The 14616-nt window shown below is 40.4% G+C and overlaps 1 protein-coding gene across 1 annotated transcript in view; it reads right to left on the reverse strand.

Moving 5' to 3' along the window:
• Window positions 1-11494: 11494 nt before the first annotated feature.
• Window positions 11495-14616, reverse strand: part of rybpb (RING1 and YY1 binding protein b) — a 117234-nt gene continuing 114112 nt past the window's right edge. The window contains exon 6 of the mRNA XM_073072387.1: window positions 11495-12951. Within this exon, the coding sequence (XP_072928488.1) occupies window positions 12908-12951 (44 nt within the window). The 3' untranslated portion in view covers window positions 11495-12907. The remainder of the gene's footprint in view (window positions 12952-14616) is intronic.

Here is a 14616-nt window from a genome sequence, read left to right on the forward strand (position 1 = left end):
AGAATGAAATCTCTGTATTGTCTCTGTACTATTGAACACATCAGTGACTTAAGAATGTAGCCAAATAAGAAGATAATGGTGTGTTAATGAGAGGTAGCTAAGAGATGTAGATTAGAACATGATTAAGTTAATGGGTAGAAACAATAGTGGCTGATGTACTAGTGATAGGCAACTGTAGACCGATTGGATATGCTAATACAACTAAACCAGGAGATTGCGATAAAAAATGCTATGTACAAGGATCGGTGGGCAATCAGCGACTAGCTCAACGACTGTCTCAGCTTTGATTTGCAAATTAAAGTTTAACACTTCTTGAAGAATCTTCTGCGTCTCCTGGTCGTTTGTGGGGCACGAGAAACCACGACATTACCCATAGCCCTCGATTTTTCTAGGCTCCATGTACCTATCCCGGAATCTCTTAGAAGACCCTATCGTATCCGCCTCCACCAACGTCACAGGCAGCTCATTCCATGCACTCACCACTCTCTGCGTAAAAAACTTACCCCTGACATCTCCTCTGTACCTACTTCCAAGCACCTTAAAACTGTGCCCTCTCATGCTAGCCATTTCAGCCCTAGAAAAAGCATCTGCCTCTCCACAATATCAATGCCTCTCATCATCTTATACACCTCTGTCAGGTCACCTCTCATCCTCTGCCGCTCCCAGGGAAAAAGGCTGAGTTCACTCAACCTATTCTCAAAAGGCATGCTCCCCAATCCAGGAAACATCCTTGTAAATCTCCTCTGACCCCTGTCTACAGTTTCTATATTCTTCCTGTAGTGACGTGTCCAGAACTGAGCGTAGTACTCCATGTGGGGTCTGACCAGGGTCCTATATAGCTGCAACATTACCTCTTGGCTCCTAAACTCAATCCCACAATTGATGAAGGCCAATGCACCGTATACCTTCTTAACCACAGTGTCAACCTGCACAGCAGTATTGAGTGTCCTATGGACCTGGACCCCAAGATCCCTCTGATCCTCCACACTGCCAAGAGTCTTACCATTAATACCATATTCTTCCATCATATTTGACCTACCAAAATGAGCCACTTCACACTTATCTGGGTTGAACTCCATCTGCCACATCTCAGCCCAGTTTTGCATCCTATCGATGTCCCGCTGTAACCTCTGACAGCCCTCCACACTATCCACACAACCCAACCTTTGTGGCATCAGAAAATTTACTAACCCATCCCTCCACTTCCTCAACCAGGTCATTTATAAAAATCACAAAGAGTAGGGGTCCCAGAACAGATCCCCGAGGCACACCTATATGCAGAATATGACCTGTCTACACCCACTCTTTGTCTTCTGTGGGCAAGCCTATTCTGGATACACAAAGCAAAGTCCCCTTGGATCCCATGCTTCCTTACTTTCTCAATAAGCCTTGCATGGGGTACCTTATCAAATGCCTTGCTGAAATCCATATACACTACATCTGCTGCTCTACCTTCATCAATGTGTTTAGTCACATCCTCAAAAAATTCAATCAGACTCGTAAGGCATGACCTGCCTTTCACAAGCCATGCTGACTATTCCTAATCATATTATGCCTCTCCAAATGTTCATAAATCCTGCCTCTCAGGATCTTTTCTATCAACTTACTAATCACTGAAGTAAGACTCACTGGTCTATAATTTCCTGGGCTATCTCTGCTCCCTTTCTTGAATAAGGGAACAACATCTGCAACCCTGCAATCCTCCAGAACCTCTCTTGTCCCCATTGATGATGCAAAGATCATTGCCAGAGGCTCAGCAATCTCCTCCCTCGCTTCCCACAGTAGTCTGGGCTACAGCTCGTCTGGTCCCGGAGACTTATCCAACTTGATGCTTTCAAAAAGCTCCAGCACATCCTCTTTCTTAATGTCTAAATGCTCAAGCTTTTCAATCCGCTTTAAATCATCCTTACAATTGCCAAGATCCTATTCTGTAGTGAATACTGAAGCAAAGTATTCATTAAATATTTCTGCTATCTCCTCTGGTTCCATACACACTTTCCACTGTCACACTTGGTTGGTCCTATTCTCTCACATCATATCCTCTTGCTCTTCACATACTTGTAGAATGCCTTGGGGTTTTCCTTAATCCTGCTCACCAAGACCTTCTCATGGCCCCTTCTGGCTCTCCTCATTTCATTCTTAAGCTCCTTCCTGCTAGCCTTATAATCTTCTAGATCTCTATCATTACTTAGTTTTTTTTTTACCTTTTGTAAGCTTTTCTTTTCTTCTGACTACATTTTCAACAGCCTTTGTACACTACAGTTCCTGTACCCTACCACCCTTTCCCTGTCTCACTGGGAAGTACCTATGCAGAACACCACACAAATATCCCCTGAACATTTGCCACATTTTTGCCATACATTTCCCTGAGAACATCTGTTCCCAATTTATGCTTCCAAGTTCCTGCCTGATAGCTTCATATTTCCCCTTACTCCAATTAAACACTTCCCTAACTTGCCTGTTCCTATCCCTCTCTAATGCTATGATAAAGGAGTGTGATTACTATCTCCAAAATGCTCTCCCACTGAGAGCCCTGACACCTGACCAGGTTCATTTCCCAATACCAGATGAAGTACAGCCTCCCCTCTTGTAGGCTTATCTAAATATTATGTCAGGAAACCTTCCTGAACACACCTAACAAACTCCACCTCATCTAAACCCCTTGCTCTAGAGAGATGCCAATCAATATCTGGGAAATTAAAACCTCCCACCATAACAACCCTGTTATTATTACACCTTTCTAGAATCTGTCTCCCTTTCTGCTCCTTTCCCTGCTACTATTGGGTGGTCTATAAAAAAAAACACCCAGTAGAGTTATTGACCCCTTCCTGCTTCTAACTTCCTCCCGTAGAGACTCATTAGACAATCCCTCCATGGACAATTCCTCCTTTTCTGAAGCTGTGACATTATCTCTGATCAGCAATGCCACGTCACCACCTCTTTTTCTCCCTCCCTGTCCTTTCTGGAACATCTAAAGCCTGGCACTCTTAGTAACCATTCCTGCCCCTGCACCATCCAAGTCACAACATCATAGCTCCAAGTTCTGATACACTAAGCTCATCCACTGTGTTCATGATGCTTCTTGCGTTAAAATAGACACATCTCAAACCAAGTTCAACCAAGGAGCCCTACTGATGTGAGATGCAGATACGTCTATGGTGAAGATGAGCCAACTGGAACAAGAAAGTTAGAAATGGTGAAAGTGGCAGAGTATCATAGATACTATTATTGCAGGAAAGCAGCATCTATCAAGGACCCCTACCTTCTAGGCCATGCTTTCTTCTTGCTGCTGCCATCAGGAAGGAGGTACAGGAGCTTCAGGACCTACAACATTAGGTTCAAGAACAGCTATACCCCTGAGCAATCAGGATCGTGACGTAGAGTGGATACTTTAACTCACCCCATGACTGAACTGTTCCCAAAAGCTACGAATTCACTTTCAAGGGACTTTTCATCTCAGGTTCTCAATGCTTATTTTCTGTTTGTCTATTTATTTGTAGCTTGATGTCTTTTGCACAGTGGTTGTTTGTCCGTCTTGTTATGTACAGTCTTTCATTGATTCTATTGAGCTTCTTTGTATTTACGGTGAATTCCTGCTAGAAAATAAATTTTGATAATAAGTTTACCTTGGTATTTTGAATTTTGAAGTGGGAAGAGATTGGACTAGAAGAGGAAAGATAGAGTCAATGTAGGAACAATCAGTCTGTTTATGGATTTTCCAAAGGAGACAGAGGCAGATTGTACAGGACTAAATCCTTAACCTGAAGCATTGACCGTTTTCCTTAACACAGTTGTGGCTGGACTTGCTGAGTTTTTCGAGTATTTTCTGTTTTGGATTTTCAGAATTGGCAGTTTAAAAAAAAAATCTTACCAGATAATCCTGTTGGACTAGTTATTATCCATTTGTAGAAAATATGCAGACAAGCAAAGATAAAATATATCGCAGATACATTTCATGTGTAATTAAAATTAGGGTGGAATATTGGCCACATGATGAAGCATTGGCAGCAAATATTACAACAGTTCTAAGTAGAAATGAATGTGCTATATCCTCTACGGAGAACTAGCAACAGGGAAGAGGAACTTTGGTAGACCCCAGCTTCACTTCAAGGACCCCTGTGAGCGCAACATGAAAGCCTTAAAAATCGACACAGACTGCTGGGAGGATACAGCAGATGACCGCAACAAATGGCGAGGTACTCTTCAGCAACACCTGGAGCAAGGCAAAAGGGTGATCCTGAGTCAGTCTGAGGAGCGGAAAGCTAAATGGAGAGCACAGCGGACAGCGGACAACAATTCCATGATGCCCTACACTTGCAGCAACTATGGCAGAGCCTGCCGTTCCAGCATCGGCCTCAATAGCCATAGTCGACGCTGCTCAACAAACCAGTGACTACCAGAGGCATAGTACCCATGGTCAACCACGACCGACGGAGGCCACACACAGAGAATGTGCTACTTGGCCTCTGGAGAAGTATAATTTTTTAAAAATCCATCATTTGAGTCTTCCGTTGACTACAGATGACTAACTATATGATATCTGTGTAACCTCTGGGTTTTCCAGTGGGGCCAGGAAGTACATGATAAATTTGGAAGTGGATTAACTTTTATTCAGTGATTTTAATTAGAATGAAGTATTCTAATGGGGATGGGGCTTCAAAACTCAAAGGAATATAGTTCACTAAATAGCAGGTTCTAAATGTGAAGGCGTTTCACATCTGAATAAAATATTTTCAGAAGAAAGAAATAGTAGTCTGAAGGCACATGCTACACCTAGTCAAAGCCTCACAATATTTATTGCATATTTATTCTTATTATTTTCTTTCTTTTTGTCTTTGCACATTGTTTGTCCATCCTGTTGGGTGCCATTTCTCTTGTATTTATTGCTAATGCCCAGAAGAAAATGAATCTCGGGGTTGCATATGGTGACATAAATGTCCTTTGAAAATAAATTTACTTTGGACTTTGAAAAGGATCAGGGATACAGCTATTGATCTTCTTCCAAATATTTGAAAGGTGGGAAGGGAAATAATTCTGGAAGAGGTTCTAATACTATTTCTGTGGACATAAAATATAATAGCACCAGAGAGACAGAAGATAGACCTGTAAGATCACTCAGGGAGTTATGATAAAAAGACCAGCTCTGAAAAATAGGATTAAGGATAAGATGTGAGATGTTTCAGTTACAAAGAAATATTTGACACACTGAGCTTAATCGAGAAACTTGAAGTTTTGAATCACCCATTGGTGAAAGCAGCAAATTTAAGGGACATAAGAAGAGTTAACTCCCGAGAAACAAAAGAGGGGATTAAAAGTACATTTTCGTATTTATATTTTGAATGCTTTATCATTAGTGGCTATTGAAGAAGAGTAAGGTTTATTACTTCAGAGTGAATATACACTATGGAAAATGGAAAGATACATGAAATAAGTTTTTGGTTGCTTCAATTGAAGAGCCAGTGTTGAAACAGCCTTGATTGCCAGTTGCATTTTGAAACCATAAATGTGTTCTTTCTGTCCATTTTGAAAAGGACAAGAACTTGTGTACTTTTTTTGATGTAAAATGTTAACATATTAAAATGTCTTTTTAGTGCATACTATTTTTCAGAGATTGCTTTGCTGCTTTATTTCCCCATTTCTTTGGAGATACGTTATTTCACTCCCCTCCCTTACTCCAGTACCTCACCACATACTCCTTCATCTGTGAGTCTGAAAGCAAATTACTGAGAGGGTAAAAAAAAAACCAAAATCCTCCTCCCAAAAGAAGCAAAGATACTGTCCAACTCTTTCCCCTGCACTCCTGCCCTCTCTCCCTTCACTTCCCCAGCCCTTGGCAATAAAGCCAAATTTCATGGCCTTCTGCTGGCCAACAATTCGTCACAATTAGGTGTGATAACTTAAAATAATTGCAGCAAGGCATATTTAAAATTATATCAGCAATGTAATTGTCAATGCAATATCAAGTTACATTCAAATTTTGTTGTCATCAAATCCTTTCTTCTATCAAAAACAGAAATCATAGAATAATATGTATTTACACTACCCATTAAGCAGCTAGTTCAAACCATCTACCTAATTTTTCACTTCCTTGCTTTTTTGAAATGCTTATGCAAATTATTCATTACAGCTGTTTACCCAAGCTCTAATTATTGTTCCAACCATCCTTTCAGCCAATTCGGCTCTGATCAAACTGGAGGGGGATGCAGGTAAATAATTCACAAGGTCCATTCAGGGCCCCAAACAGCCCTTCTAGGTGAGGCAACACTTCACCTGTGAATCTGCTGGGGTAATTTATTGTATCCAGTGCTCCTGATGCAGCCTTCTCTACATTGGTGAGACCCATCATAAACTAGGGGACCGCTTCATCAGGCACCTCCATTCCATCCGACAAATGCAGAAATTCTTGGTGGCCAAACATTTTAGTTCCTATTCCCATTCCAACACGTCGGTCCATGGCTTCCTCTCGTGACACAGTAAGGCCGTTCTCAGGGTGGAGAAGCAACACCTTACATTCCATCTGGGGTAGCCTCCAACCTGATGGCATGAATATCGATTTCTCCTTCCAGTTAAAAGTATTTTCCCTTCACCCCCCCCCTTCTATTCCCCATTATGGCCTCTTGCCTCTTTTCATCAGTCTATCACCTCCCTGTGTCTCTCCTCCTCCTTCTCTTTCCACTACGGTCCATTCTTCTCACCAATCATATCCTTTCTTCTCCAGCACTTTTCTTTCCATCCCACCCGGCTTCATCTATCACCTTCTTGATATCCTCCTTGCCCTACCCCTTTGGAGTCTTCCCCCTTACTCTTCAGTCCTGAAGAAGGGTCTCAGCCTGAAACATCGACTGTTTATTCATTTCCATAAATGCTGCCTGACCTGCTGAGTTTCTTCAGCATTTTGTGTGCATTGCTCTCAGGGTGATCTGTTCCATTCATCTTTAATGCAAGACTTCTTTGTGCTTCTGTATGCTGCTTCTCTACTGCAAATATTCTTGTGCGTGGGATTCCCAGAGGCATGTTTTTTCAAGGGGGCTTTAAACAAATGTCTGAACCTTTTTCCTTTGTCTGCCTGGCAACCTCTTCCCCTGTCAGCACTTGGAAAAGAATGGCCAACTCAGGCGTCTGGTATTAGGCATGCAAATAACAACATGCCCAGATTGAGTGCACTGTGGTCTCTGTTGTTCTCAAAGAAGACACTGATGTGGCTTTGCATCCTTCAAGTGAATTCGGAGGATATTGAGAAGTCAGTACTGGCAGTATACTTCCAGTGCCATGAGATGCATGCTGAATTTCAGAAGCATATAGAAAGATCAATGCCACTCCTAATACCATGAGTTTTCTGTCTGGTCGGAACTGGTGAGTCCAGTAGCACTCACATTTATGGTGAAGTGCTTTCGGCCATAATTAACTCTTGTCTCAGCAAGCACCTGGACCCATTACAAACTGCCTATCACCACAATAGGTCTACAATGGATGTGATTTCATTGGTTCTTCGCGCAGCCTTGAACAATAGAAATACCTGTGTCAGGATGCTATTTATTGGCTACAACTCGGCGTTTAGCACAATCATTCATACAGTTCTGATTGAAAAGCTCCAGAACCTGGACCTCTGTACCTCCCTCTGCAACTGGATCCTTGACTCTCTCACCGGGAGACCACAATCTGTGTGGATTGGAAATAACATCTCCACCTCGCTGACAATCAATACTGGTGCATTTTGACATCTTAGTATGCTTAGCCCACTGGTCTACAATCTCTACGCCCATAACTGTGTGGCTAGGCACAGTTCAAACGCTATCTATAAATTTGTTGATGATACAACTACTGTTTGCAGAATTTCAGATGGTAACGAGGGCAAACAGGAACGAGATATACCATCTAGTTGAGTGGTGTTGCAACAACAACTTTGCACTCAATCTCAATGAGATCAAAGAACTGTTTGTGCACTCTGGAAAGGGTACGATGAGGGAACACACAACTGTCATCAGAGGGATCAGAAGTGAAAAGAGCGAGCCATTTCAGGTTCCTGGGGGTCAATATCTCTGAGGATCTATCCTGGACCTAACATACCAATGCAACTACAAAGAAGGCATCACAGCAGCTATGTTTCATTAGGAGTTTGAGGAGATTTGGTACATCACCAAAGGCGCTCACAAATTTCTACAAATGTATCTTGGGGAGCTTTCTAACTGACTGCATCATTGTCTGGTATGGGGGTGGGGGGGGGGGTGGTGGTGGCTACTGCACAAGATCAAAAGAAGCTGCAGAAAATTGTGAACTTAGTCAGCTCCATTCATCATGGGCACTAGCCTCTGAATTATCCAGGACATCTTCAAGGAGAGATGCCTTTAAAAGGTGGCATCCATCATTAAGGACCCCCATAACCTTTAACATACCCTCTTCTCATTGCTGCCATCAGGGAAGTAGTACAGGAGCCTGAAGGCACACACACTCAATGCTTCTTCCCCTCTGCCACCTGGTTTCTGAATGGACATTATATCCATGAACACTTCCTCACTGCTTTTTAAATTTTATATTTGCACTGCTTATTTAAATGTTATATACACATAAATAAATAAATTGTATATATAATGTAATTCTTTTTTTCCTGTTATGTATTGCATTGTGCTGCTGCTGCAAACAGAACAAATTTCACGACATACACCAGCGATATTAAACCTGATTCTGAACTCTTGAACTTCAAATACTCTTCTCCTCGATTCATCAAAGTAATGGTGAATTTCACCAAGGTTTTCATTGCTAGGAGGCAGCACCTTTGGTATGGGAAGTAGCTCAAGTACTCTCACATCTTGCAAGGAACCTCCACCGTGAGAGAGCAGTACAGAGGGGTCAGGTTGGTGAAGGAACTTCATCTTGCAAATGTTGAAGCAAAGCCCATCCTCTCAAATACTTTGGTGACTGAGGTGATAATGGCTTGCAGTTCAGCTTGTGGCCTATGCATATGTACAAACATTACCTGTGTGCTGTAGCTTAAATACTGAGGTTTGGATTACCATGGGTCTAGAATCCAGTTTGTCTTAGCAGGAACAGTTTTCCGGTGGCACCACTCCACTGGGAAGTTTGCAGAATGTGAAGTGCAATGGAAAGTTTGAAATGAGTCCAGGAGAAAGAGCTCAACTTTATTTACACCAAACTTCACCAATATTGGCTCTGCTGTAGATCCACTAGATAGTGTCTTGGCTTGCATGCGATCATGATGCATGGAGATGAATTTCTGTGTGCTGTTGATTTTGAGAAGAGTGCTCCATAGCTCCTCCTGGTCGGTGCAGTGACAAGTTTTAGTGAGCTCAAAAGATCAAAAAGACCACAGGCAGTGACTGATTCAGCCCCCTCTCCATCCATTTTACCCCAGTTGCTTCCCAGTGAAGATCATGTCTGAACATATCTCTGAATAGATGGTGCCTATGCTTTGATTCAGGACACGGTTCCTTAACCACTTAGAGAAGGCAGTCGTGGAAGATGCTGGTGATGACTTTCTTTCTGACTGCATTCCCCTATAGTCACAGCAGGTTTGTCTGGAGTTTGTTTACTTTCTTAAAATGCTCATACTTACTGCAACTATAGCATCCCTTGGAATATTTCGTCTTCTCTGAAATGGATAATGAGGGTGTGCATTTATGACTAAAGATCATCATCACCAAGTTTCTGGGAGGGCATCGCTTGTTACATTTTAGTTGGGATAAGGCTTTTTTAAACATTGTCAATCACGATTAGCAATAAGGCTGTGTCAAAGAGTTTGCTGTGGGATGGAATCAACAGCATTCATGCCAAGGACAGAAAAATTGTTCCAGCAAATTGGTAATTCCTGCTTTTTATCCCCTCCACTCCACTGCTGGCCGTCAGTGAGGTCAGACTGAAGGTGTTTGTGCTTTAGGTGGCCTTGACAGCACTAAATACTCTATCATGCCACAACTGTCCAAAAAAGTTGCTGGACTTTCTGTGCACGTTTTACCAACCATCCATTTTTAGGTCATAGATTTTTTTTTTGATGGACTTCTCTTTTGAGGAATGGTGCAGCTTCCATTCTAGAAATACCTTACATCTGTGATTAATAAGCTCCTTAAACTCCAAGTCATTCTCATCATTGATGCAACAATTGGAGACAGTACGAATGAGACTATGATCCTGAGAAACACTTACAGAGATTAATGGGGCTGCGATCTTTATGACTCCAGGTCAAATGCCACCTTGTCAGGCAATCATTCTCAGTCCAATGCTAGAATTCAGATCCTTGGTCCTTGGTCCATGTTCCAACTTAGAATGGATTTATTTTGGGAAAATCCACAGTATCTTTCATTTAAGGAACATCTTTTTTAAGGATCATATTTAAAAATCTAATTTTAGTGCATTGCCTCTTAAAAGACTGCAACTTTAACATACTGTCCCAGAATACTCTACCACCATCTTTTCCTTCGTGTCAGGTTTTAAAAGATACTCATCTGTTTCACAGAATCTTTCCAACCCATTTCAAACTTGAGTCACCTAAATCCTTTTGGACTTTGCTTTCTTGTGATCATTGAAGACAGAAACAGAGAACAGAACCAAAACTAAATTATCTTAGGTAACTAAGTATTTATTTTTTCTTATTCTACACATGTCAATTGTTTTTGTTTTTGGTCAGAAATCTATCAAACAAATTGAGTGAATAGAATCCATTAGTGAAACAAAATTACTGACCTGTTTATTACTGCTGTTTCTTACTGTGGTGTACCTGTACAGCAAATGTGTTAAACACAATCTTTTCTTTTTCAGAAGAGAAATCATTCCTCTGTTAAATTGAGCAAAACATAGCCAGGTTGCTTAGCTTGCTCATTCATGATATTTGATTTGATGCTTGGTTATTCCCACTTTGGGTGAATTATGAGTGCGTATATGGTAATATTGGCAAAAGAGATAAAATCTCATTTAAAATGGGGCCGCAAAGATTTCTCAAAATGCATTACATTAATAGATATACAACTTGTTTAATCTTCTGACATTTCTTTTGTATTGTTTCAGAATAAAATTTTGTAAACAAATATAAACCTTGAGTAATATGATACATATAATGTTTGCATTCCTTTGTAATACTGTAATGTAGTTTAATAAGTACTTTTTAATTCTTTAATAGATAATGCATATTGCTGGCAATTCCAGAATTTATGCATGTCCTTAATTAATCCTGAACAAAGAAAACATTGCAAGTCAACCATATGTCTGTATCTAACATCCACCCAGTGAACAAAATACATTATTACAAAAAATTCCTGCTATCAGCTTTGTATGTCAAAATAGCTTTATGGCACAAAAAAAAGAACAGCCTTGGTCAGCTTTTCCTGGCAATGGACATCACAGATCTGCTTATACAAATCCAAATGAAAAATGAACAAAAATAAATACAAAAAACTTTGTGGTGCTGACACAATGTTATTACATTTTGCAATGCATTTAACTGTCAAATAAACCAGACCATTTAGATTAAGGTGAAATTATTTTATTGAGCTTAATAGGCTGAATTATGAATAATGGGTTAAAATTGGGAACCCATCAGAATTTTAAAATGTGAATTCACTTCAAATTTAATACTTTTATCTTATTAACAGAATATACAACTCAATTGTAAAACTTCCAGACACATAATACACCAGAGAGAATCATCTGTAATTCATGTAGCCAGCATTAATTGTTGATACCATAAAACTTACACTAAGTACAGACCAAAGCAAGTTTTATAAATTTCATAACTCTGGTCTGGATCCAATTTATTTTTATTGCCAGTACTTTTTATAGACAGCTGTAGAAACGTCACATTGCCTTGTTACTGAACTCAGGGACATTATAATTCTTATTGAATGAACAGAATGAGAAAACATGCAAGCTGGAATGATCACAGAACTATTTTAAATTAGTACAGATCGCAAGGCCGCCTGAAGTGTATCAGAGAAAAAAAAGCTATAAGTGGATATAAATTACACAATAGATTGTACTGATATCAACACCTGATCCAAATTTACAATTGGATGTGGATAGATTAGTTATACATATATAGTTTACCAAAAACACAAGAGACTCTATAGACGCTGGAAATCTTAAGAAACACACATAAAATGCTGGAGGAACTCAGCAAGTCAGGCAGCATCTATGAAGGGGATAAACAGTTGACATTTCAGCCGAGACTGAAAACATGGATTATTTATTCCCCTCCATAGATGATACCCGACTTGCTGAATTCCTCCAGCACTTCATGCATGTTGCTATAGTTTAGCAAATAAACTTTTCCAATATTATTTCAAGAGGTATATAATACATTTTGCCAGATCTCAGTATTATGCATATTGCTTGAGAACATAGTTCAATATGATATCCAAGGTTAAACAGAATAGACTCTGGTTGCCTGAAATTTAAAATAATAAGCCTGGAAATGCTGAAGTCGGGCAGCATTTCCAGAGAGAGAAACAGTTGTAAGTACAAAAACAATCGATGTGATGTGTCGTCACGTTGCCAAGATAAGCATAGGCGTTACACTGCCAAGTTCAGCGAAGGGATTGGATTCACTGTTGAATTCAGCAAACACATAGGGGCATACTGCCATGTTCAGTACACACATGGGCTTACTCTACCATAGAGAGCTTGTCCCATAGAAGTGATTTCTTCTTGCCTTTCTCTGTTTTCTCTCCAAGTCACTTCCAATCTGTGATATTTTAGGTGCCATCTGCTACATAATACCTTCCAGTTATTTGGTGTTAATTGCTTTGTTTTCACCATGGACACAAATCTTTTCTGTCCCCATCCCACATCAAGACAGCCTGAGAGGTCCTTGTTTCTTCCTGGAACAGACACCCAATTGGTACTTCTCCAGCTGGCTGAACTTGTTCTTACTTTGATAATCCTCTTTCTCACCATCTCCATATCAAAGAGTGTTTACGGGAATCAAAACTTGCAAATGCTGGAGATCTGAAATGAAAACAGAAAACATCAGAAACATGCAGTAAGTTGAGTAACATGTGTGGAAAAAGAGACAAAGCAGTTGTTTCAAAGCACAGGCTGCATATCAATGAGAAGATGTATGGGACAATTTATCATAACGTTATGTAGCACAGAAACAGGACCTTTGGCCCACCTCATCATTGGTGAAGTTTATGGGCTACCTGGAGTGATCATTGTATATCTCCTTTTTCTGGTAGATTGATGACTGTATTGAAGTTGCTTCCTGATCTTGAATGTAATTTGGAAATTTTATTACCTTTGCTGCCTACCCCCATCCTGGTATCAGTTTCATATGCTGCAATTCTTCTGTAGCTTGCCCTCTTGCTTTTTGTGGTTGTTTTATTTTCAGACATGGGACATTATCAACTAAAACCCATTACAAGCCCAAGCTGAGAGTGCTTGCTAAACCTCTTCCCACCATGCTTTCTGTAAGGATTCTATTCCACTCTTAATTTCTCCAGCTCTCCTATTTTCTGATGCTTTCCATACCAATGCTTAGCAGAGATCTTCCAGTCTAACCAGCTGGGACTGGCCAGGAATTGCAACCACATCTGTTCCATTTCTCCCATTTCTGCTCTCAATCTCTCTTCTCATGCAGAAATGGTAGAGTTCTCCTTAACCTCCCCTTCCACCCGATCAGCCTCCACATTTTACAGATTGTTCTAATTTCCACCATCTTTCAGCTGATGCCACACCATGCACACCTTCACTTCCCTCCCATCATCTTGTCAGGACCATTGATACTCTGGTTCAGTCATCCATCTCTACTTTATACTTTACAAAGCATCCTTCCATGTAACCAATGGAAATGCCAACATATACCCCATCATTTGTTTTTTTCATACCATCCAGTGACATAAACATTCCTTCCAGGTGGTGCAGCAATTCACTTTGTAGTACAGCACATCCAACGGCCACAATGCAGCTTCTTCTAGATTAAAGGAGCTAAACGGAGAATGGGTGATTCTCCCATTTTGTAGAAAATCACGTTTCAATCTATACCAAGATCCACCAATTACCTGTCACCTTTACTTCTTCATCACATTTCTACTTTGATCTCTTGTTCCTTTGGCTTCTTATACATTGGGCTTGAATGGAATACTAAGCTCCAGGTACAGGGTCTTATTTTCTGATTTAGCACATTATAGCTTTCCTAACTTAAACAATTTCTGATAACCAGCCTTTCCAGTGTTTCAAAACTGACCACTTCAAAAGAAAGGCCAAAGCCCCAACACTTTTTCTATATCCTCAAATGCTGCATGCTTCGCTGTTTCCTGCATTCCTTTTGTTTCAGATATACATCATCTGCCAAATTCTTGTTGCTTCTCCGATGCACATATCATTCTTGGGGTTTTATTTTCTTCATCGTCTTTTATTTACATTTCCTTCAGGATGATCAGCTGCAATAAACAAGCCTTCATCAACATCTCCTCTAGGTCTCAACACATACTAAGAAAACCCCAGTGTCTTGTACCTTCCCCTCTTTGCAACTGAAAGTACATTTGATTTCTAAGCTTAACTTTATAAAGCAGCCTAGAAAGTTTTTTCCTACAAATGCTCATTTTTAGTTTTTGAAAGTGCGTAAATTTCAATGTCCCCTCATCTCCTGCCTGTGTCTAACCCAATCGAATT

This window comes from Hemitrygon akajei, chromosome 19 (genome assembly GCF_048418815.1).
Source record: "Hemitrygon akajei chromosome 19, sHemAka1.3, whole genome shotgun sequence".
In the NCBI taxonomy this organism is placed as follows: Eukaryota; Metazoa; Chordata; class Chondrichthyes; order Myliobatiformes; family Dasyatidae; genus Hemitrygon; species Hemitrygon akajei.